The sequence below is a fragment of the Lottia gigantea genome, assembly GCF_000327385.1.
Source record: "Lottia gigantea unplaced genomic scaffold LOTGIsca_8, whole genome shotgun sequence".
In the NCBI taxonomy this organism is placed as follows: domain Eukaryota; kingdom Metazoa; phylum Mollusca; class Gastropoda; family Lottiidae; genus Lottia; species Lottia gigantea.
Genome location: NW_008710662.1, coordinates 759,831 through 785,230, shown reverse-complemented (window position 1 = coordinate 785,230; position 25,400 = coordinate 759,831). Strand labels below are relative to the sequence as shown.

Genomic DNA, 25,400 nt, shown 5'->3' with positions numbered 1-25,400 from the left:
TCCTTTAAAAACAGTGGTGAAAAATGCAATAGACGGATGTGGCGTCAGGCAGGGTACGCTTATTCTTCTAGATACCTGATACCAATTTTCTTTATGAAATACTTACTCACTTATTATTGACATACTTCCTGATGTGAAAAGTTTATTAGCTGCTACCAATATTTCGTCAATAAGTTGTTACAGGCGGTCACAATCTGACCGGAGTTCAAAGCGACACTAAATTCAGCAATAATAAGGTAGAGCTTATTCCAAGTATTAGCTCTTCGTTTACTGTCGCTACATGCTTTCACCATGGGTATAACAAATATGTTAAATATGTAAAATAGATAAAATCAAATTTTTCTTCATCTTGTTTCAGGCATTTCGCCGCTTTGATGTAAAAACAATAGATTCTGTATTGACGAAACCACCAGTAGATGAGCCTAAATGTGGATACAGAGGAGAACGATGCATTCCGCCTGAAAGTAAATACTTCCTCACTTTTCAATTACACTAACATATTGAGAGTAGACATAAAAATCACAGTCTTTCTCTATAAGATAGCGTGGGTATAAAATATCATTATATCTAAATGTTTAAATATAGGCAATCATAAACTTGCTTACGTCTAGAACAAATTACATTATCAATATAATGTCTATTCAACTGTTATTAGATTAAACCTGTTCAAAATTCATCGCAGTATTTGATTAAGACCATAAAATTATTACAAGGAATTCATAAGTAATACAGGTTTATTGCTTTATGAATCTGCTTGACCATCAACTGACCTAAGCTCGTTCCCAGACTCTATGAATAATTCATAATTACATACAATACTATACTGATTTTCAGTCAATATTTTTTTTTCATTGTCGGATTTTGTCATTTGACCATCATCGTTGTCATTACCAGACAAGACAAATACGATTCACTCACGACAGTGGAATTTGGACGATCTGTTGGTCTGTTATGCGATTTGCTCACGATTTATAAATTTCGGTTGTCACTCTTTGATCTCCCATTCAGATACCGTATTTATTTACGTTCCCAGTAGGATTGTTTCGATTGGGCTTTTGTTTTGATCCTTTTGGAACGTGTTTAAACCGAAGATCATAAGAATTGAAACTCGTAGAGTTTATATGGCTCTTATATGGGGGCAGCAAATCGTTTCAAAACGTTATGACTCATATCATGGAAAAACGACAAATGTCGTAATGTACAAATGTGACAAGGACTGTATAATTTTCACGGCGATGGTCAAATTGTTGCTGGATGGCTTGTTGCTGGAGTGCTACAGACTTTAACTCTTTGTAGAATATGTCATTGTTACAGCAGCCATCCTGTTATAATGTCTTTCATTACACTGAATATCGTTGCCAGATTCTGTAAAGCAATAAAGTACAGATATATTTATTGTTTTCTTACGGCATGTGTGAGGCATGTTTGATTTTAGATTAATGATCTGAACTTATAATGTTTTATAATGTCAATACTATTAGTTAAGTTACAAAAGGAATTAATCATAATAATGATCTATAATGATACTGATCAATGATGATGATGATCAATGATACTGATGGAAGTAATGATGATCAACGACATGATTATTATTTCAGCCTACACACTAGAGATAGTAGGAGGTGTATTGGGTGGACTGGTGTTTACTATAATAGTCATTCTTCTCATCATATACAGGTAATCAATGTTCAACACTTACACAGTATATTTTATTTCGCTGACCATTATTACATAGCCTAGATTAGTTCAAAACAACTGCCTCCATTCCAGCTTCCTATAGATAATGTGAAAGCATATTCTGAAGTAGGGTCAGAAAAACTTGGCCCTGTTTTATCTTGATCTTCCCGAATGTGCGTGTTTTCTTTGACACATTTATTTAGCTCGAATCCAACAGGGCCAATTTTTCACTGCCGAAAATTGTCAAAATAGCTATCAGAGGCTTGAATAGAGGCAGATGTTTCGGACTAAGCCCAGTCATATGGTTTTTGCTGTATTGTGTTACATGGACTTAGACTTGGTTTTGTATTTCGTTTTATTAGTGTCCTGTTTTGTCGTATTATATTTTCCATTGATTCAAAGTTTGAGGTCCGAATACTGCATCATCTTATGTGTTTTCTGGAAGCGATGAAATGAAATGAAAGAAGGAAAAATTCGTTTTCTTCAAGAAATTTTTAGCATTGAACCTTTTTCGCCTTTTTCTTAAACAAATCCCGTTAATCGTATAAAAGGAAAATTTACTTAAAATTAGATTAAATTCCGTTTCTCTTCTGTTCTCTGATTTTCTTTTTTGTCTCCAATGAATTCAATCTACAAAGGAGACGTAAAATATCAGAAACGAAATTGTAATTTAGTTTGAATTATATTGATGGAATGCCTATGTGTATTTACTAGCTTGCTCTGGCTGTCTCACCAGAATAGTTATGTTTTGCTGTACTGAACATGCTGTATTGTCCTTAGTATTGTCAATGTTGTAATCTCATGATATTTGATGTAATAGAATTGTTTTACATACCGAGTCTGAGATTTTCTTGGATGGTGGTACTTTGAGCTGATCTCCTCTCTGCAATTACATAATTTTGTATTTTGTTGTATTGTGTATTTAGAGTGTTTCTAGCGATACGGTATTGTTGGGTATCTGTGAATTTTCATACTGACACTGCATCGTATCATATATTATATTAGTGGTATGGTATTGAGAGGTATCTCGGAGGCTGAACTAGAACGTGAGAAAAGTAATTGAATATCAGTGTAAACAAAAGGAAATAGGAATCTGTAAACTAATGTGTTAAATATATCAATAACAGAACTATTAATCAACCTATACGATGATTATCTATATTGATCTGTCATCAAGGTACTAGCTTTAATAGTATTAGTACACGTTATTGTTGTATTATAGCCTTCGCACCTGCTCTAGTTCATCAGTTTGTTTACTACAGACTAGTTTTTCTTAGTGGTTAAGGATATTTGAACCGCTATAGATAAATAAGAGTTTTGAAATAGTTTTTGATGAAATACTCCAGTTTAATCCCTTTTTTGTCTTTTAATGTACACTATCCGTCAACTTGACTTGATTTTGGCTCACCAGTTTAATGACTAGTTCTCTTTGTGATATATGAACTACTACAGATAGATAATAATGTTTTGAAACATTGTTTGATGAAATACCCCCTCTTTAATCGGGTTCGGAGTATTTCTTTCCATTATCCGTCAATTTATTGGACTCTTATGTCTATGGGTTGTAATCATAGTCAAATATTCATGTTTACTTACTGGTGCTTAGACATGTAAATTTGTTTGAATTTGAAAATTATACACTATAGAGATTTATGCAACGCAAGTTGTGTTTTATTGCTTTATTTTCTATTGGTCTCGAAATTCTTTCCATCACCAATCCTTGTTATGTCAATGTTGGTCCAAACAAGATGTAGATAGTTTCAAATTCATATTAGTTTAACTCGAAACCGGAAGTCTATCAATCTTTGAAATATGTCGTCTATAAATGTGAAAACTACATCTCTTGTATTGTTTCAGGGTGTAGATGTTTCTTACGAACCATCCCCTTTTATTTTTCACAATGTGGGCATCCGGACAATTAAATGGTGATGATGCCCAATACAGCGTTTTACATCGCATAGCCCAACCTTCTGTCTTTCATATCTATTCCAGTGTCAGCGTTGCTCTATCTCAAGACGTCGTGACCTCTCTAATCCAAGATTCAAATATATTTTTGTAGTTATTAGCTTTTTATGACATGTAATGTCAAATATCAGTTACAAAACTTACAGGATATTGCATGTGGCATGCAATTAAGTTTGTGCTAAGAAACCTTAATGGATTGTCACAAAAATTAATCTGTATCATAGATCTGTTAACTTCCATCGTTTCGATAAGTGTTTTACTTCTTTTTTTTCTGAATTTTCTGCTTTTCAATTCAGAATATTGGTGCCTTATTTTTAAATATAATTAAAAATATTCATGTTATTTGCAGAAATTGGAGATATGAACAGGAAATTGCTGGATTATTATGGAAAATATCAAGATCAGATATAAAAACACGCGATTCTAAATCTACTGGGCCATTAGACAGAGCCAAAAGTACCAGTCGGGTATGTTTCCAAGTTTTCTTTTCTTTCATTATTTGAAAAATTTATTAAAAATTTCAGGAAATTGCTTTTCAGAGTTTCTGTTGGAATTCTTAGTCTGTATTCAAGTCTTGCGTCACATATTATTAAACCTATCTAGTTTAAATATTTGCATTACCAGCTTATAATAGACCAACAATAGCTATCCATTACACATTTCAAAATTAAATTTTGCCACAGTTCCAATAAAATATGGAAACGACTAGAATATCGCCACTTCCAGTTCGCTAGTTCGTGGTAGAAAGCTAAAGAGGTGTCGGACTGTACACATCGACCATCTATCAACTGTTAAAGCCAACATTTAGACGACTATATAACTTGAATCATGCTTTATTTAAAATGATTTTTCTTTAGATATTTGAAGTCATATATTAACTCCCATAATTGGTTTTATTGTACTATTGAAGTATGATCTCTCTTTGCAAATCATTGAGTATCGTCAAGTAATCATAAATGGATAAGGCAATTTAGAAAATTCTATTGATCGTAGAAGGTAAAAGTTAACTTCAGTTACAAGTCAAGAGTTTCACCAATTTCAATGAGTGTTGCTATGTGTAGATGTAAACGACCGAACTTGTTAAGAAATTAAATGTTTAAAGGACTCAAAAGAGACAGATGTGCCATATGTTTGACCAATCGTACTTTAGTGTCATAAATTTTATTTTTTTATGTGTTTTCATGTGTGTCCAAAATTATCAGCGTTTGAAAGATACACAGACGAGTCGTCTTTTCTTGAGACACTGTCGTATATAGAAAAGATATCTATATAAAAAATTCCTAGTTTGAGATATTTTGAAGGGATTATGCGATTTTCATACATTTCTAGTACTGGACTATCTAGACATATTCAAGACCCAAATCAACCCCAAATATGGCGCATCTGTTCCTTTAACACTGCATATGTATTGAAAATGTTTATCTTTACATTAAAGGGACAGAATCGCCATTCGCATGACCAACCATAACTTAGTCTCAGAAAAGCTTATTATTGTTTGAAAGTTAAACTAATCGGTAATAGTGCACAACTCACCCGTCGAAATTTGTACTTTCAAATCCATGTGCGTCCAAAATTATCCACGTTTGAAAGTAAAAATGACGACTCGTCAGGAACTTCTACGATATATAGAAAAGACATATATATATAAAACAGAAAGTATAATTCCTTGTTTGATGTATTATTTGAATGAATTGTGCGATTTCTAGTACTTCTGAAAATTATTAACATAATATATTCAAGACCAAAATTAACCCCCGAAAATGGCAAACAATGACCTTTAAACAAATATTTTTCGTTTTAATTTTCGGTAACAATTCGATTATCATCAACTTCGAGTGAATTACATGAATTAAATATTCATTTATTCTATCTAATATCCATATAGAGTTCAACAAAGTCTAACCTTTTTTGTCTTTTATGTATATAAAAACATTACAAAGTTATAATTTCTTGTATAATGAGATCTTACAATCTGTTAATCTGAACTAGATTTGATTGCCAGTAAATTAATCTCAAATTATGAATTCATTCAGTTGTTTAATAAGTCTCCTGGGATATTTTTATGTAAAAATTATTCTTCCTCGTTTCATGTTGTCTTTGTTGATCTGATTTAAAGTCATTATGTAAAAATAGAAATTAAATAAGAAAAGCCATCTTGATTCAAACTGCCATTAAAATCATTGAGCTATTTCAAAAGTAACCTTATATTTCTATGAACCCTAAGACATTCTAAGACTAATGGCATAGATTTTACTAATAGAATTCTATTTTTAATATTTTTGAAACGAGAAAAAAAAATTCAATTCGAAGCTGGTGATATTTTAAGAAGTTTGGTCATATATTGTCTAGCAGACCATGCTTACTCTTTTCCAAACACCTGATGGTACTTCTCTTTGGAAGTGTCCAATACTAAACAACCTTGACACCCGATTTTGCCATTCTTTGGACAAGATCTCATCAAACCATTCATCGAATTCTTTCGGTTTTCATTTCGTGGTCACTCCACAGCTACATTTCGCTTTCGGATTCCATTCATTATGAGTATGTTTATTTTCACCAATTTCTGTGATAATCGGACCTTTTGTTCATCGATTCTCATCATCTATTCTTATACTAAGAACTACATATACTACAATTTTATTTTATTACGGCATTCGTCATGAATTTGATGTCCAACACATACAATTCTTGTTGAATAAGCTATACTTTGCGATAAGCTGGTCGCAAAGTGGTTAACATGAACACACTTGATAGGTCACGGTCTAGGTTCTTGAACGCGCCTAGAAAAGATCTTTTTTCACAAAGGCTATGTTTAGGAACATGTGTTGCTAAACTAGTACTCTCTCGCAAGCTCTCTGCGATTTTTTATTTGTTGCTATTCAGTAGTTATTTCTATACAGTAGGTTTTTTTTTTTTAAGATAAAAATAACGCCGCAAAAACAACATTCCGAAGAAAATTATTAATATTCTGATATAATCTATTGACTGATGTAGACATTTTTAATAATTCCAGATGACATTGTGCAGTCAGCAGTCGATGGAATCTAAGTTTTCTATGACCCAGATATATGCCCAAACAGGTTCATATAAAGGTCAGATAGTGGCCTTGAAGATGTACGAATTCAATAGTTTTGACGTTAGCAGAAAAATGAAGAAAGAAATGAAACTTGTAAGTAACATTTTTTTTCTAAAAATGTCATGTATGTCTCATGTCCAAATACGAGTTTTACGACGTGGGTATCGTAAAGACACTTAGATATTTCAGCTGCTTTAGCGATAGTGACGTCACAAGACGCTTAGTTTTACTTTCTGACTGAAAATTGAAACTGTTCTTATCAATGCTATCAGTGTCCAGATACACATTAAAAATTTACAATCCCAATATCATCAGATTATTTTGTTTTAACAGAAATCTCAAGTGAACATTATGCATAAATACTTTGTTGTTCAACAATATAATGCATGTATCTTTCTAAAAACCACACTAAATTTCTCTAAGGGATTGATCCTTAAATCAGAGTGTGTAAAAAATGTATTTATTGAGTTTTTCATGATGGTTTATCACCATTCAAAACAATAATTTACCTACAATTTCACTTGGTAACAATCATTTATTCATCTCGTTCGTCTTACAACAAAAAATTCACTTCGGTTTAATGATTTCTTTTTTTTAAATGCAAACAACTAAGTTATCACTGTCAAATGCTACATTTGATTCGGCTTCTGATGTCGCAAAATTTCCCCTAAGCTTGAGACATAGTATAGGACAGAAGAAGTTCAATGTCATGAAACAATCTGATCTCAAATGCAGATTAAGATGTTTTGCATCGTTGTTTTTGATAATTCCTCTCATTCGGTGAATCTTAAATTAAATAGAGCATCCACTGGATCCAATATAATATTAATAACCTATGACTTGTTCTGCATACAATTTGGTCAGTCAAATTATGGATAGCAAGATAGACAGACCCACCACCCTTCCCACAGAAATAGAAAGAAAAAAAGCTGAATGTCTGCATTTCAAACCACACTTGTATGTATGAAGTAATTATAATAAATGGAGGTGTCTGTTTGGTAATAATGTGTGAGCCTGACGTTGTTTGCTAGGGTTTGTAGCAAAGTGCTATTTGAGTAGGTTTCAAATATTACATAATACATGATGTGTTTCTTTCAGATGAGAGACTTACGTCATGACAACGTTAATGCATTCATTGGTGCTTGTGTAGATCCTGAATATTTTATCATTGTAACAGAATATTGTTCTAAAGGAAGCCTACAGGTAATTATGCTCAGATTTTCTCAGACGCATCAGTACGCATTCATAATAGAAAACATGAAGTTTGTAATGTACGGATTGGCTGTAGTTTCTATTGCACCCTCTTCAAGATTTGATTGCAATGGAACATTATGTTATTGAAAAGCGTAATCTTTATCACTTTTTTATATCAGATATGTTATTTGTCTGAGAGTGTCATCGGATCCATTGACGTACAAAGCATGTTTTATAATATGTGAAATGTAAACACATCATCTCCCGAAAACATTTTTTTTGTTATGTTGGGACTGAAAGGTTTCCTGCATTGGTAGACATTCCACAGACAATCTAATCTCATTGTAGTATATTTGAGTTTATACTTTTCTATATTCTGATTCTATTATCAGGTCTCACAGTAGTCTTTTTAATACTGAAAAGCATAATAGTTACTTTCTAACTATTTTCTCTGAAGGACAAGAATTCTCCCTAAAGGACAGAAATTTTCTCCGAAGAAAACGAGTTTTTATTCGAGACTTTCCATGAAATATTCTTTTCTTATTCTAAAAAGCACATCACAATTTTTTTTCTAGGAGACTTTTTTTTAGATAGACATTGATGAACGTCTAGATACTGCATTTTGATTATCATGGCGTCTAAAATTTTTCAAAGTAAACGATGATGGCAGCAAACATCTAATTATTGTCTAGTCTTATGTGTCATAGAAATTATGCTTCCATTGGAACATTGACCTAGGCTATATAAGTAATTATAAATTGAATTAAGTATGTAGTAATACTGTTAACAAGCTATAAATTTAGCCAGCTTTGATGAAGAACTGTAAATGTGGAAATCTATTTTACAGACGTCTAATGGTGACCATTAAAGTTCGATTCGATATCGGAGTAGAAAATATGTTAATTTTGTGTCAAGGTTAAGGTGTTATTAATAACATCATCATTATAATATGGTGGTTAATTCAGCACGCAGCGAGATAATTGTACCCTTCTAAAACTAATTAAAATTTGTCAACTTGGCATCCATTTCAGATATTCCACGTAGCTAATTATGTTTACGTGATATAATTGAATGGTATTTCTTTGATTTCCAGGATATCTTAGAGAACCCAGATCTCAAATTAGATCACATGTTTCTTGCCTCATTGGTCAAAGATCTGTTACAAGTAAGTTGCTTTGTTAATAATATTTCAAATTACGTACTTCATTATGTTGATTAGTTCATTATAAAGATCTTTTTACACACGGCCACGTCAAGACACCAGTTCATACAAATTTAATTTCCCCGAGCATTATTTTTGCCCCGATAGTACCAGTCGATCGGCTGCATTTTTGCGAAAATGTCGAGAAACTGTAAGCACCTTCGAGCCCTATCTTTTACCTTTGAGGGAATATCTGGTGCAATCGCCTAAGTCCTCCGAGGGTGTCGAGGGTACGAAAATGTGATACGATTACTTATCCAATATGAACGATGGGAACTAAATTGTCGCTAATATATGACATTTCTCGAATCACCTCCAATCGTCCTCTCATTTTTACTTAATTATTCCCAGGACCATGGCGGGAGGGAAAGGAGGACGAATCTCAGAAATTCTTCGAGCGATCGACACGATTCTGGGGTGCAATTATGCAGAAGTATTCGCAACTGTCGATGTTTGCCGTTCTTGACGGGAATGTAGGCTGATGTTGACATAAGTAGCCACGCGAAGTAAAAAGTAACTGGTGTTTCGGACTATTTAGACGAAAGCTTTAGATTCCGGACGAAACAAGGAGACGACCAAGACGGCCTTTGTCCGACTGATTTTCAACATACAGAAGTTAGACACTTTTTGGTCTTAAGACTGAGGGGATGCACCTGAACTTCATCCGAAGATATAAAATAATGATGCATGTTCCTGACTATTTTCGGGACTTAATAGGGTCAAAAGAAGAGGCGATTCAGGACGTATTCTGAATGTTTCTACTAATTATACCGAACCATTATAAGGCCAAACACAAAAACAATGACAAATTGTTTAATTAACAATTAGTACGTTCTGTTTTTTATTAACCCTTTTAAAACAAATTCAGTTTGATCAAGTAGATACATGGATATAAATAGCATACGTTAGAAATATTTTCAGGTAAATTTACGACGTTTATGATAATGATTTTTTTTTTAGCAAAAAAGCGGAATTCCTCTTTAACGGTCTACTTTTCAAGTAAACTTTACTAATGAAGTTTTTAGCTAAATAGATACAGGAATGTAGGATTAATATTAACGTGACCATGGCATTACTAACACTGTTATTTGCTTATATTCGTAATCTGTATTCTCTATAGCTATTTATAAAATACAATAAGATGCTTTGCAGCAAAAATAAACACTCAATGATTTATCTAACGAATCTAAGAAGGCCATAAATTCGTATTACTGTCTACGAAATGAGATTTTCTTCTATATCTAATCATAGTCGTCTCAAATATCTTTTTCTTAATCCCCACAGTGAATAATTTGTTTACCATGATTTTAATGGAGTCATTGATTTTATATTTCAGGGACTGATCTTTCTTCACGAGTCTGAATTGGAAATCCATGGAAATCTGAAAAGCTCCAATTGTGTGGTGAACAGCAGATGGATGTTACAAGTTACAGATTTCGGTCTGTTAAATATCCGTGCTGCCACCTACAAGAAGGAAGATGAGCATGCGTACTACAGAAGTATGTGATTTTTATATGTTGCCGATTCATCCCACAAATTAAAGTTTACCTACTTGTTGAAAAGAAAAATACACAGATTTGGCGCCTGATACCACTTTTCATTAAAGGGACAGATGTGCCAATTGTTTTAGCAATCGTACCATAGTTTCAGAAACAGGAATTCTTTTAGCTAAGTCAATAGTGTTCACAGTTCAACGTCGAAATTTGAGCCTTCAAATCTATGTGTGTCCAGAATTATCCGCGTTTGAAAGTTAAAAAGACTAGTCGTCCTTTCTTGAGACACTGCGTTTTATATAGAAGATATCTGTAGAAATAGGAAAAGACGTTTAATAAACTTCCTTATATGGATAGTTCATTAGCTGCTTCCAATGTTTTTTGTTTCTGTTCGGATCGCTTTTTTTTTCGTATTCCCATTGCAATATACTGTTAGTTTATGAGAATTTACTTGTTTCTTTTTTTTTCAGATTTACTGTGGTGTGCACCTGAATTCATCAGAAATCGTCATCTGAAGAAAACCCAGAAAGGCGATGTTTTCTCATTTGGTATTATATTACATGAAATATTTGTTAGACAAGGTCCTTATGGTTGTTATGAATTGACTCCAAAAGGTATATTTATTATTATTATTCGATTCAAAGGACATGTTGCCAAGTTCTGTCTGTCATTAATGGAATGTCATTTCTGTTTAGGCTTTGGGTACGATATATTCGAACATTACGGACCGAAAGCTTGTTGGGAAGGGGGATGTGGCAGGCTGGTATGCCCGAACATTTTCAATGGTTCAGGTGTCGGGCGAAGCATAACTCAGGGCACCGAAGACTGAGTTCCTGGGCATAACCTGTCCATGAAATATTGACATAATCTACCCGTATGATATTCAGAACTGTTAGGAGCATAACCAGTGGTGTTTCTATACCCCCTCCTTCCAACACTTTCCAATTTTATATTAGATGTGAAGGTCCCCCGCCCCTCTGACAATTCTGTGGTAATTAGTCCATGTACTTTACCATACACCTACCTTATATTTTTTACAAGCGCCACTGCACACAACCTCAGTGAAATTATGAGCGACTTACAACTATATAAATAATACAAAAACATATAAATTTAATTTACTGAACACCTTTTTTTAATTGTATTATAGAAATAGTTGAAGAAGTAAAGAATTTTAAAGAACCAATATTTCGCCCTGATATAAGTCAACTCGACTGTGATAAATATATAATTGATTGTATGGAATTATGCTGGGCAGAAAATCCACAGGATAGACCGGAGTTTAGAACTGTCTGGACTAAACTTAAACCGCTTAGAGCTGGCATGTAAGTACTAATCTCGATACTTAAGATGATATATGATAAGACCAATTGATGTGATAAAGAAATATGTCAGTTGATGACTTAAGTAACAATTGTGAAAATCAATTCAATGTTTTTACAATTTCAAGTAAGAAGGAATAGTTTTAAGATACTAAAACAGGTTATAATTTAAGATGGGTTGACACAAAATAGAGATGTAAGATGTTGTTGTAAACTCTGAACGAAATTCATTAGTTTGGGACCAGAAAGAAACTAAGCAAGAATAGACCATTGACTTTCTTGCAGCACCCACCTGATTCTATTTGTCTTTACTATTCTTTAATTGATATGAATATTTCTAAGTATTTTGAAGGTCGTCTCTACAGATTACCATGACCTCCTTCACATGGTTCTAAATGATCGGTGAAAGATAAATTTCAGTAAAGATTCTTGTGCACGATTCTATGAAGAAATATTTTAGTTAAAATGAAATGTAACTGAAACTATACAAACCAAACCTATATTGTATACATATATAACTAAAGTACATCAAAATATATTGAACTTCTCGTGCTATTGGTTTGAATCGGCCCTGTGTGTGCGCAAAGATATTTATCTTTCACCAATCATTTTCGTCGCTTCAGGAAACGGAATATATTCGATAACATGATGTCAATTATGGAAAAATATCAAGAAAATTTGGAAGATTTGGTTGGAGAAAGAACTGAACAGCTTATTGGAGAAAAGAGGAAAACAGAAGCCTTACTTCATCGAATGTTACCACGGTTTGTTAATCAAGTTTCGATGATTCAGTCTTTTCAATCGCTTGCTCGCTTATCGCCCCGTCACACCGGACTGCGACCATTTGTGAACTTGTGGCGACGTGAGATGTACGAGACCGCCGTTAAGCGCTAGAAAATTAGAGAAAAAGTCCCAAAAAATTACAAACTTACTAAAGGTCGACCTCATATCGCAGGTTTTTCGTTCCTTCCATAAATGCTAGGAATCGGCGAATAGTGGCGACAATTGCACGATATCTGGCGTGTCCTACACTCTCGTCGCAGTAGCAGCGCATTTCCGGTGTGACAGGGCCATTACCAAGATTCCGTGCAAAAATATGATCCCTTGTCAATAATGCAGTGGCTGAAATTAAAAACGCATGTGAACGGCTGTGTTAGTTAAAACTTATAGTCTGTTGTCATCACTCTTTGTCAGTTCAATAAGGTTGAAAAATAAATAGACAGATACCACCCCATGTATCTATTTTTATATATAACATTTCCCTCATTGCACCCTGCATGGCGTTGCCCGTCTTCATTAACCTACATGGTACAGAAAAGTACGACGTAAAATCCATTCATTTCATTTCATTTTTTAGATTTATTTCATTTACAATATTTTCAGAGCTGTATCAGAGCAATTAAAGCGAGGAGAGCCAGTTATACCAGAAACTTTCAATTCCACTACCATCTATTTTAGTGATATTTGTAGCTTTACTAAACTATCAGCCGAATCAACGCCTATGGAGGTAACATTGCATGAATTTCATATTTTCTAATTGTTCCTATACAGCCATTTAATAAGAAGTCTTATTAATGAAACTGCTCGAAAAAGAACAATTTTAGTTCTACTTCAGTAGACAGTTGCTTGATCATAAATCCAAACGATTGGCAAATTAAAAAGAGATGCCTAGAGAGCATGTGTATGTTGAAAGTACTAAATAGTGGTACCAGATGTTCTCTCTCTCTGACATGTTGCAGACAAGCAATAAGTGGTGAAGTTTGTGAATTTATTTTAGACTTATACGAGTGGATTTCCATTTCTTTCCTAGATTCGTAGTTATTCATTCATGTTTTCTTGGTATATTTAACAGAAGAAAATATTTCATATATTTTATTAAAACGCATTGTGTTAGTCATGCTCTGATTTATGAGGTATCCTTTAATGTCAGGACATTACACTTTTCAACCTTCCAAGTTAAAGAGTTATAAAGTGAATAGGTGATTTTTTTACCTCTTAATTGGAGAGTGTTTAGTTCTTTCTTTCAATTGGCAGATTTATTGAGTTACGTCTAATTATTGGAGGCAACGATATATTATTTTGTAATGGCGTTCTGATGTTTTTGTAATTACCTTCTGCAATAACTTAAAAAGCGAAATTGTTGAGCTGTGTTAGTAATTGCTCTTAAAAAATCTAATATTTTGTTATTGTAGGTGGTTGATTTATTGAGCCATTTGTATACATTATTCGACAATATTATCAAGAATTACGATGTATATAAAGTAGAGACAATAGGTGATGCCTATATGGTAGTCAGTGGTCTACCATTACGAAATGGTGATAATCATGCCGGTGAAATAGCTTCAATGTCTCTTCATCTACTCTCAGCAATTAAAACGTTTCAAATACCACATCGTCCTAATGAAACTCTGAAATTAAGAATCGGTATACATACAGGTATTGACTACTTCTTTCAATGCGAGTGTAATATTTTGAATGGATGAAAAAATGATTGAATGAAAAAGCCTCAATAACATTTCTCAACATGATATTATTATTATGTTGGCATACATACAGATACATTTCTATCGGTATATTGTAAAGAATGAATAAATGACCGATTTGAATGAATGAATGCGATTTCGTTACGCATAACCTTATATTCTATCTTTAAGTGTGTATGTTCTTAGCAATTTCTTTGACCGAAGACAATCGTCGTTAGGTTCACTTACACATAGATCTTCTAGCCTCAGGTCTTTCTCTGGTATTTTAGGACCTGTTGTGGCAGGAGTTGTCGGTATGACTATGCCTAGATATACCTTATTTGGTGATACAGTTAATACTGCCTCTAGAATGGAATCTAACGGAGAAGGTGAGTGTATTTATAACTTTTAACTATCTCTGACCTTTCCAGAAATATATAGTTCCATGCAAAAAGACATTGTTCAATGAATCAAATTTGCTGTCGGAGTTCGACTTTTACGACTGGTTCTAAAGGTACCATCTAATAATAATAATAATAATAATAATAATGACGAAATATATATTGCGCAGCGATTAAATCTTCGTGGAATTTCCCAAGGCGCACTGGTATTGAATACTGAACCTTCACCTGATTGCAAAGCAGTATCTGTTCTTATATCTTACAGCGTTAAAGATCCATTGTAGTGCTGAATGTAGAGCGGTGTTGATGAAGTTGGGTGGTTATAATTTGAAAGAAAGAGGGCTGATCAATATGAAGGTAAACATCGCAAACTATGTCCTTCGAAATTACAGCTCAATGCGGTCCCAATGATCATCATAACTAATACATTTTCTCAATAAAAAATTAGCACATGTTAAAAGAAATCTTTCGCTATGGAAAGATCATATACTTTGTATTCTGGAAGATGAATAAGGCGATACTATTTAATGATATATGGCTTGAGCATTAACTACTTATCCATAGGTAACAAACACATCATTGATATTTAAAACAATGTTTTGTTGCATAGGTAATTGTAATAGTAAATAGGCATTGTTATTTATATATGTAAAGCCACATTGCATTATACTTTCATAGTTCGAATTTTATGTGACATCGTCTGTTTTTGTAGGGAAAAGGAGATTTATTGACATATTGGCTAGTGTCTGAAGATGAACAAACTAGAAAACAAAGAATGTGGTATTTAGTTCAAGATGAAACTGATAGTGTTACTATGAAGCGCCGTTTTCCTGGACTCTCAAATCATAAACGTTTACCAGACGGCTTCTCTAGAGGTGATCGACCGCTAAGTATCGAAAAAAATTCTTCCGAAAGTAATTTATGGGACATATTAAAAATGCACGACTCCAATTTGGAACCATGCGATTCGCATTCAACGCATTCACGTATAAATTCGTTTCGTGAATCACGAACTAGAGATAGGCTTAGTGAAAGTCCGCCTTCATCGAGGAAGAATCTGTCATCATTAACTGTTCCAGATTGTAATGGTCATCAGTGGAAATATAATCAGACTGACCATAAAAATGAAAATGTGAACCAAAATGATTCTGTGATATCAAGTGAAACTGATTGTTTGTTGTGTAAAAATCATCCGTCCAAGGGGAAACAGGTACCGCCTCATGTTTGTAAAAACTGTGAAGAAATCGAACTACTTGTGGTATAAACGTGATTATATTACCATTGATTGTCTCTGAACGGTGTTTTTCAAATTTTGTTTTTACTAAGTTGGCATCCGACTTTAATTATTGTTGTGGGGGAATCGAGGGTTTGCTTTCTCCGAATGTTAAGGCCTAGGACGGTTCTGATACGGCACTATTAAAAAAGATGTCATTTTCCCATTGGGTCTTACGATTGATGATAAATCTTATTTTGAATTCAAAATTTTCATGTCATATTATATCATTGAGTGCACGTAGCCTGATTATGAATATGTTCAGTGCTTGGTGCAAACAAACTAGGTTCACGTGGATTCTTTATACCAGCATTGATCCTTCCCGAAATCATTGGCGGTTCTCTCTTCTTGAATTGAGGTAAATAAATGAACTGATGCGTCATCTCATCAGAAATTGAATTCGCTAATCAAGATGGGTCACTTCATTGAAAATCATAATTAATAACTTGCGGTGCCTTAAAGGCATCGACAATCGTCAATATTTTACCTTTATTAAAAGCTGGTATGATGCCAACGCAGCAACTTTAGCAGACGCAAGAGCTCAGCGTCTCTCGTGTAAAGATCTGCAGGAACCAATCCGATTTTAATTTTAAATATAATTTTGTGATAAGGTGAAAAACTAAGTGCCTAATTTTTATTATTAAATTTTGTTGATTTTATGTTTATTTGATCTTTTGTTTTTTTGGTGATGATTATAATGATTATTATTATTTATATATTGTTACAAATGTCTGTGTTACATTATTTTTGATGCAATCAATAAAATTTGTTTTGTGTGCTCACGAGGAACTGTTTAAAATGGAATCGGGAATGAACAAAATACTTTGGTCGTTCGTGCTGATGTAGATATTCATTGGTGAAATATAAAACTTAACAAAGCCATTAATGTGCGATAGGACGACAGGTCATTAATTCAGATCAGTGATCTGGGAAAACCATATCGAGTAAAACAAGAAGTTTTCCACGAACACGTCTAGCGAGCAAACGTCTTAATGGTTGAACGGCTAACAGGGAAAGCATTAAGAGATGAAAATCATGTATCTCTCATGTTTGAGTTGACTTTGTGTATTATGAATCCTGTCAATACTATGTCTTTTGAACGGCATTTCAAAGTTTGAGGACATTAAATATAAGCAGAAACACATTGAACAGCAAGAAAATGCAATCTCTGTCTGCTATTAAGACAAATATTTTGTAACTGGAGTAATTTTTTTTTAAATGGAATCGAAATGCAGTCATAGCAATTGATAAACTAAAAATAATCTTTTGATACAAGGGACGCGACTCTGGAAATAATGAATTAAAAGCAGATCTAAGACAGGACTCACACCACTAATTCATTTGCCATCTCTTCATCTGATTTAAATAATACATTTTATGTTAAATGTGGCTTGTGAATGCAATAGAGGTGACAGTTTATGTCAGAATTTTGTGTTGGTTTAAATTAACAATATCTTTGCAAACTAGATTTTTTGTACGATTTGACACAGATTGGTGATCCCGAAAATTCATCAGGGAAGTGGGCGTATCTTGTTAGGCAACCACTTGCAACTTGGGACGACCATTCATTAGAGGACCTTATCCTAACCCACTGGTTCCTAAAAGCGAGATCGCGTGGTCAATTTCACTTTAATTATTTCCTTTACTTAATCTATTCATGCCTTTTCTCGCTGGAATTGTCAGAACTGTCAAAGTTGTGTTCTAAATTCAGGATATCGCATCGCAAGGTACATTCTTGATCCGGCTAAGTAAACAAAACTAACCAAATACGCCAATAAAAACTCTTGTTCTGTCTGACACAACCTTTGTGTCTGAAGCCGGTTTAAGTAGCGGCGACGCGGGTGAAAACTATATATTTAGGGGGAGGTGGACAAATGCATGGGGGTCGCAGTTAGACGCGCAATGATGGATAAAGGGGTAGCGGCAAAAAGTTCAGAATGCAGCGATTTAATTGGAATGTACGCCAGCGAATACAGCCAATCATTGCCCTCGACAGAAAGGCCATAAAGATGAAAGCTTTGTGTTCACCGACTTTTTGTTGAGGTCTATGACTGGCTGCATTCGCTAGTGTACAATCCAATCAAAACGCTTCATTTTCAAATTTCCATGATACAAGAATGATGTAATTGCAATCAAGGTACATTGGGAAGGTGACCTTGTCTGTAATCAATATATTAATTCCATGGTTCTCGTCGAACTCGTTTTAATGCTCATAGGTCGGCTATCAAATTAAAGAAAGACAAAGCCTGTTTCTAATCATTTCAACCTCAACGACCATTCAATAGACGATCTCAACCTCCATAAGAGCCTTCAAGAGAAATTCCCCCATGTCTATAAGCAGAAAATGATAGTTGCATATTCAAAAAATAAGAACTTAAATGATAATATTGTTCATAGTAAACTAAAAACAATCAGTACATAACAGATACTATACTTCTGTCTTATTTTTTTCTAATTTCAGATCAGAATCAGAACAGAAGAAAACCTAATATCAGGACCCGTAATCCCAATTTCTAAATAAAGTATCTGTTCCACCCTAGGCATGTACATTTGGGAGAATCAAACCCTTCCTTCCCCGAAATCTAAGTAGAGCTAGTAGATAAGAGATTAAATCGCTGCATGTAAACGGAACTATGTTTCAATTATGTACATGAATTAAGCGATTTAACCAATCGTGATGTTTTTTTACGGTTGGTATTTATTGTTGTAAAATGCACCGTAAATGACAACGATCTTTACAAACATTTATAACTGAAGGATGAATAGATGCAACATCCATGACGAACAGGAGATTGTTAACATTCACTCAATTACACAGTAAACCTAGTTCAATATTTTCTTTCACGGACTATGGATTTGACTGGGGCAGACTGACTTAATAAGAGTACAAAGGTCGAGATTCAATTGCGGAAGCGCAGAGTTGCAACCACGCCATGCAGGGGCCAAGGATGTTCTACTAAAAACATATTTGAAAAATTAAATTGATTTGTTGAATTCTGACACATGTTTGAGGCAAACGAGTGTCATGAAATTTGATTCACAAAAGCCACTCCCTCGATGGAAATTTAATTCCAGCCTATACGCGCTCTGTGCTTAATATTCCAAACTGAGTAGCCTTAATACATGTGATTGCCGATAACAAAAATATATTCCTTAAGGGAGATAATGCAAACAGAAAATTTTTAATGTTTACTATACTAATTAGGACTTGAACTGTATCGTTCTCAAGCAACCTTTCAATTGCAGTATATCCAGCCTTAAGCTAGTTCAAGCAGAACAAAATCCCCTGATTTCTCTAATCATGCAATAACACTACAACCTATTACTACCGTTAATAGAACCAAACGAAAGATGTTGCCAGTCGAGACCAAAGAAACGCTTGCACTTTCAAATTGCAAAGATTAGGCCTTCTAGAACAAACCCGAGAAGTAAGCGCCAAAAGGAGCCCACTGACATGGTCCAAGTCATCAAAGGGTCATTAAAAAACTTGAGACATTGTGCAAAACAATATATGAAATAATGAATAAAAATGATTAATTTAGGGATGATCTCAAGTTTAAGACCACAAGCCAGAAGATTTACGACCTATTGGTATCTAAGTAATATATATGTACCAAATAAACAAAACGAGCTATGTAAACTTTCGATTCCAATTATTAGGATCTGTCCTGTCTAGATTGAAATTAAAATTTACCGCGCGTTTATATTAAAAACCGAACGACCCCGTCCTATGATTTTTATGCTGAACAATGAATTGTGAGTATCTAAAATTAATAAATGATAGAGGTTCAAATAGTTCAAGGGGTAATTTTTTTATATTTTTTGTTGTTCACGGATGTTCTCAAGTGAGCATACAACTAAAACGACTAATAAATTATTTCAGCAAACACTTTTGGTTGCCACTTTTCTATTTTAATTTGAAATTGAGAATATCTATAAAAAAAGGGCGAATTTTCTCAAACCATCCAGAATATTTCACCTTATATATCGAGTAAGTCAGATGCCTGAAAAACTAGTAAGTGGAAGGTAGGTGGACAGATGCTTTTATAAATAGATTGAAGGTTTTTTTCATTATCGAAAACATAAACATAAAAATATTTCTTAAATTGTTATTTACAGCTTTGTATCTACTCACTTTTATTTTGCCACAAGTCGAAATTTCGAATTGCACAGTCAAAATTTTGGATTTCACAATTTGGATTTATACATGTATAAAGTAAAAATTTTCCATGATTCCAGAAACAGAAATGAAATCCTTGTTAATTATTTTAGATTGTAAAAGCGATGATTCTACGTACGACTATTTTGTTGTGTTGTTGTTATTTGGTATTTGCTGAATGGCAGACTGTTCTTCCATGGCAAGTTAAAACAACTTTACTTGAGCTCTCTGATCAGTTTGATATTTATTCTGTAAGAGGTGAGACTTGTGATGACAGAAGGCTTTCTGTTCTTTTCTGTTTATATATTGATATAACTACTTTACTTTAAAATCATTTGAGCGCACATAAAGTAAGAGCATAATTTTATCTTAAACATCCATCGGATTGATAGTAAAGCTGATGAAACTCATTATCTGGAGAGGCCACGATTATAAAATCATTGCTCCCAATTTTACCATGCTTTGGACGAGATTTTTTGTTAATGGAATTGTTTGCATGTACGGGTTTTTATATCTAATTGCCATTGATTTTTAGGTTTACCGAAACAAATTTATAGACACGATTTACCAGACGATTATGCTGCTTATTGGTATATAGAGATCAATAATTATGAATATGTTATTCTATCATCCAGTTCAAAAACAGGTAAGATTAAAATAGAACAAATATTAATTGGTATTAATGAAGAATGTAAGATAAATGCTTTTTAAAAGTGTATATATACGCTTACATTTTTTTATTAAATGTTACTCAATACTTTATCAAAGATTAAACTCAAATCTTGGGGGCAGACGACGGACTGTGACGTTTCTGGGGCGCAAGTATGTGACTGTGCCCACAAGCTAAAGAAAGACACAGAAAGGCTGACAGGTTCGAGAGAGGACACTTTCGGTCTCTCTGCAATGTCCAACGTTCGCCCGCCGTTCTATGTATGTTGACGCACGAAGCGACGTTCTTTGACCGATCAAATAAATGACCAGATTCACTGGCCCAATTACATGTATTTAATTTAGCCAGATCGAAGTCCTTTATCACTCTCTGGTCAGCATTTACATGTCAAAAGCGCTATTCGTGATATGTTTTATGTGATTTTTTGTAGAATAAATTATATATCAAGGACACAAATTGCCATTCTTTACAAATCGACCCGGATGTTGTCAGTAGAGTAACTTGATCACACTGCAAATCTTATTAAGAATAAATGTGTCATTTAAAGCCAGGTTTTCTAATAACAATTGCCTATTTCTTTACAATGCTCCTAAAAGATTAAAGACATCTTTTAACATGTTTTCTTCTTCATGGGACAATGTTTTTATATATATTTATTGATCAGCACTGATGTATATTTACATGTATATTTGTAGGTGATTATAAATTGGTAATACAAGGTACAGCACCATCAATGTTAGATCAAGTTGATAAAATGGCGTCGTTAAAGGAGAGTAAATGTAGTAAATATTATATGATGACTCCAACACCAGGTGTTGATATAGCTTGTAATTCTGATCATGATCAGATGATATTCTATGAGGTATGTTAACGTCATTGTCGCCTTGGCAGTAGATCAGACCTTTCACTGTGTTTGGGGTCCATCACACACAACATGTCCAAAATAAACGTCGTGACTCGGCAAATAGTCGCGACAATTGCACCATTATAGCGTCCTTAACACACAGAGCAGTAAGAACGCCCTTTCGGTGTGCGGGGGACATAAGAGGGTGACTTATTAATCACACGTCATTTCAACTTTAGCCTGAACAATGTCACAGCAAAAACAGAACAAGTGAATGTCCAGATTTCACATTTCAATATGAGTTATTGCCATACAACTCCAGGAAATTCGTCGCTGTCAAACACCACGCATTTGTGAGCTGACCGCAAAAATGACGCCAATAAGATGTTAAGGCCATCAAAATGATTATCACTTCAATTATTGAATTCCTTTCAAGGATCGAGTACACAAGCACACTAAAACGTGTTTATATATATTTTTTCAAAATAGCGTCCAGTATTCCCAAGCTGACTACAAAACACTCAAAAAGCTATGGGAGAACCAAAGACAAGACGTAAGCCGAGAAGGTATCTGGGAGGAGTCCATATTCAATAAACATCAGCAGGCTTCATATTATCATGTGATCGAATACAGTCATAAAGTAGTCGTAGGCGACAACCATCATGTCGGTATCAAATCTATGAATGGCGGAGCAGTTCACTCAAAAGAAAGTCAAACTAAATTATGCTCTCTTCTGAAGATTTGTCATCCAGATGATAAAATATTGGTCGATTCGTCAAATTTTGGTAGAACCAAGTATGGGCAAGCTTTCCTTGAGATATTTGTTCCACAGACATATAAGGACGTGCAGTATTTTGAAGTAGCCGTACAAGACCAAGGCGAACAATATGGGCGAAGATTGATGCTCAATACAAAGCAGAGACATAAACGTCAAACCACCAATTGGACCTACTATTCCATCAATGATGAAAATCTCTTCCCCGACTACAACCAACACCTACACGACTGTAAACGGATGTGTTGCGCAGTTGGGTGTGTACCGGTAGCCTGGGCTATGATTTTAGGTTATTATGATCGACGATCCCATACTAAAAGTAAAACATATGGCACTGGACATTCCAGTTGTAAAGCTCCATCTTATACAACAAGCAGAGTCCAAAATTTAACAGAATATCTAAATGACCAATTGAAAACGTTCTGTTTGAACGAACAAGGAGCAACAATGCAGGGCAACATGAAAAGGTTTGAAACTTATTTCAAATCACATCAAACCTCGGGAAGTCCTTCTGTGACAATTCACACAAAGGGTTTTTTTTGGCCTAGTTATAAAATATAATGACGGCATTCGAGATTCAGCTTTGAGCTACCTGCGTTCTAAATGGCCAGTTGTTGTGGGAATTAGAATAAAGGGTGTGTTTTCACAGCACTACCCTGTAGCTACTAAATACGCTATTCGACAGTAACAGGAATGCAAGAGGAATATCTGTAACAGGATGAAATGTAAGAATATTACAGAAATTAGTATGTATCTGCATATGGGTGGAGGTCGTAATGATTGGAGGCCTGCTAAGATGTTTTTCGCTGCAGTTGCACGCTACTAAACTCTGTGTTTAGACAGAACAATATTTCACACGAAATCCATTTTCATAAATGTTTAAAATGCTCTTCGGCCTTTTTCTTTTATTCTGAAGAGAAATATATATTTACATAACATTCCTTAAGGGTTATATTATAACTAGTAATTACCGACGCAGCAATTGTATTACTGGCTTAAACATAGCACTATTCTGTAAAACATTTTCTTGCATTCGACAATATGACGCATTCAATCCTCTGAAGTATGTTGCAATGTGATTGTCTCGATATCTGTGGTCTGGAATGTCTTTAATTTTCATATTATTTAAGACTGACAAGGGTGGAGAACACCAATTTGTTTTGTTATAGTTATTTGGTATTTTGTGTATGGCAGACTACAATACCATATAACCATTATCAGAATCAACAAGTATAGTGCCCACAGCTACTTTGGGTAGGTTTAAATGCAAACCTCCCAAACCTGTATAAGTAACACATCTTATTAATCTTATACTGTTGGCACCTTTATCTCAATGATTGAGAAACGTTCAACATGAAACACATTTTCAATCTCTGTAAGGAACAGATTCACCTTCCGTTTGTACAATTCTTAAGGCTTGCCATGTTCCCGAATCCTTTTCATAATGTATATCGTTGAATATATTTGTAAAAAAAAAGTATTGTTTGCAGAAAAAGAAAAAAATAACATTTTGTCTTAAAAGTTTCTATATATATATTCATTTATAATTTTATCACATCATATCACAAACCAAATTATAAAAATCGCCATATTTTTACTGAATAAAAGATATCGTCAAGTATCGATACACGACGTTGCGATACGATACGATACGCGTATCGTGGCAGGTCGTATCGCGATACATCGTGCCAGTCAAAGAGTATAGAGTATATTCCAAGGTGACAGCACTATTATAAATGCCTTCTGAGGTTATTGACTAGACAACACGATATCTTTCCTGCAAATTTAAGCTTTAAAAAAATACAATTATCTAGCAGAAACATTTTCTTTCATTTCTTGTACTTGGTGGATCGGAACAGGAACAGTCTGTAAATACTGAAGGGGCAAGGGGAGAACTCTTATTGAAAAATAGATAAAAGTTTGTTTTCAACTAATGAAAGCATAACTCAATAGTTAGTATAAATCAAAATTCAATATCATCTATTGACTAATTCATAAAACATACCTTTATTTCAATTCCCACAACTTATGATCTATTATAAGTGATTGATTTTCTTGCATATCATGTTAAAACTTTCGATATAAAACTCATTCCTTTCAATTGAAATGGGTTTTTATTGCACTTTGCACTTGTTATATTAAAGTAACTAACGTCAATACAATGTTGCTTTGGTATCAATCTCGCTAGATTACAATGGAGAACATAGAATATCAGATCAATGAGAAATAAAACTGTAATTTATTTTCTAATTATAAAAAACTATCTTTGTTTATCAGACATTTGGACATAACAAATTCCGAAAGAAACAGACTTAATGAAAAAAATCTATTCCAGATAAGAGGTGATAAAAATCAATCTATTGCTACCAGCTCATGGGACCAAAGCACATTTACATTTCGTTATAGAGAAAGGGGCATATAGACCACCATCAGACAGTTTCAGCCATTTCTACGTAAATGAAATTGAAACTAGCGTGAAGAGCACTGAACGACAGTATGGATATGGCATTCAATTATGCTTATTTAAGACATCTTCTTGATTCGCAACAGTTGGTCCGCACAACCGACATTAGCAGAGTTTATTTTGCGTTCTGTAAACCTGAATTACGATGGATGCCATAAGATAGGGAACAGGGGCGCAGATCGCTTTTTCAATGCGGGGAGACCAGTTGGGCACGCAGGATTTATTCAAAAGGGGTCGGACCGTAGGTGCGAATTCGAATGCAGAGTATAGCGGTATGAGAACGTTTCAGACGAGCTGGTGACCCCGTAGCTTTATAGCTTCCAGAAATATAGAAAGAAAGGTACCTTCTTGCATCTTACTGAATTGACCAGTCATCCAGTGGGTGCCCACGACAGAGGGTCTGGTGGACATCCCCTTGACATAT

The 25,400-nt window shown here is 34.2% G+C and overlaps 2 protein-coding genes across 2 annotated transcripts in view; both read left to right on the top strand.

The window, feature by feature from the left end:
• The window catches only part of LOTGIDRAFT_108278 (hypothetical protein), a gene marked incomplete at both ends in the record, with an annotated part of 54,827 nt that extends 38,772 nt beyond the window's left edge, over positions 1-16,055 (top strand). The window contains 15 exons of the mRNA XM_009066838.1: positions 359-464; positions 1,599-1,677; positions 3,992-4,109; positions 6,656-6,811; positions 7,817-7,921; positions 9,006-9,077; positions 10,450-10,612; positions 11,077-11,220; positions 11,757-11,931; positions 12,552-12,705; positions 13,325-13,435; positions 14,121-14,364; positions 14,681-14,779; positions 15,057-15,148; positions 15,504-16,055. Coding sequence (XP_009065086.1) covers positions 359-464; positions 1,599-1,677; positions 3,992-4,109; positions 6,656-6,811; positions 7,817-7,921; positions 9,006-9,077; positions 10,450-10,612; positions 11,077-11,220; positions 11,757-11,931; positions 12,552-12,705; positions 13,325-13,435; positions 14,121-14,364; positions 14,681-14,779; positions 15,057-15,148; positions 15,504-16,055 — 2,370 coding nt within the window. The remainder of the gene's footprint in view (positions 1-358; positions 465-1,598; positions 1,678-3,991; positions 4,110-6,655; positions 6,812-7,816; positions 7,922-9,005; positions 9,078-10,449; positions 10,613-11,076; positions 11,221-11,756; positions 11,932-12,551; positions 12,706-13,324; positions 13,436-14,120; positions 14,365-14,680; positions 14,780-15,056; positions 15,149-15,503) is intronic.
• A 4,009-nt stretch (positions 16,056-20,064) lies between these two features.
• LOTGIDRAFT_155264 (hypothetical protein) lies at positions 20,065-23,073 on the top strand (the record flags this gene model as incomplete). Its single annotated transcript, XM_009066837.1, has 6 exons — positions 20,065-20,090; positions 20,184-20,280; positions 20,337-20,481; positions 20,759-20,869; positions 21,589-21,755; positions 22,174-23,073. 6 exons carry the CDS (start codon positions 20,065-20,067, stop codon positions 23,071-23,073), a joined length of 1,446 nt encoding a protein of 481 aa, XP_009065085.1.
• Positions 23,074-25,400: the final 2,327 nt, after the last annotated feature.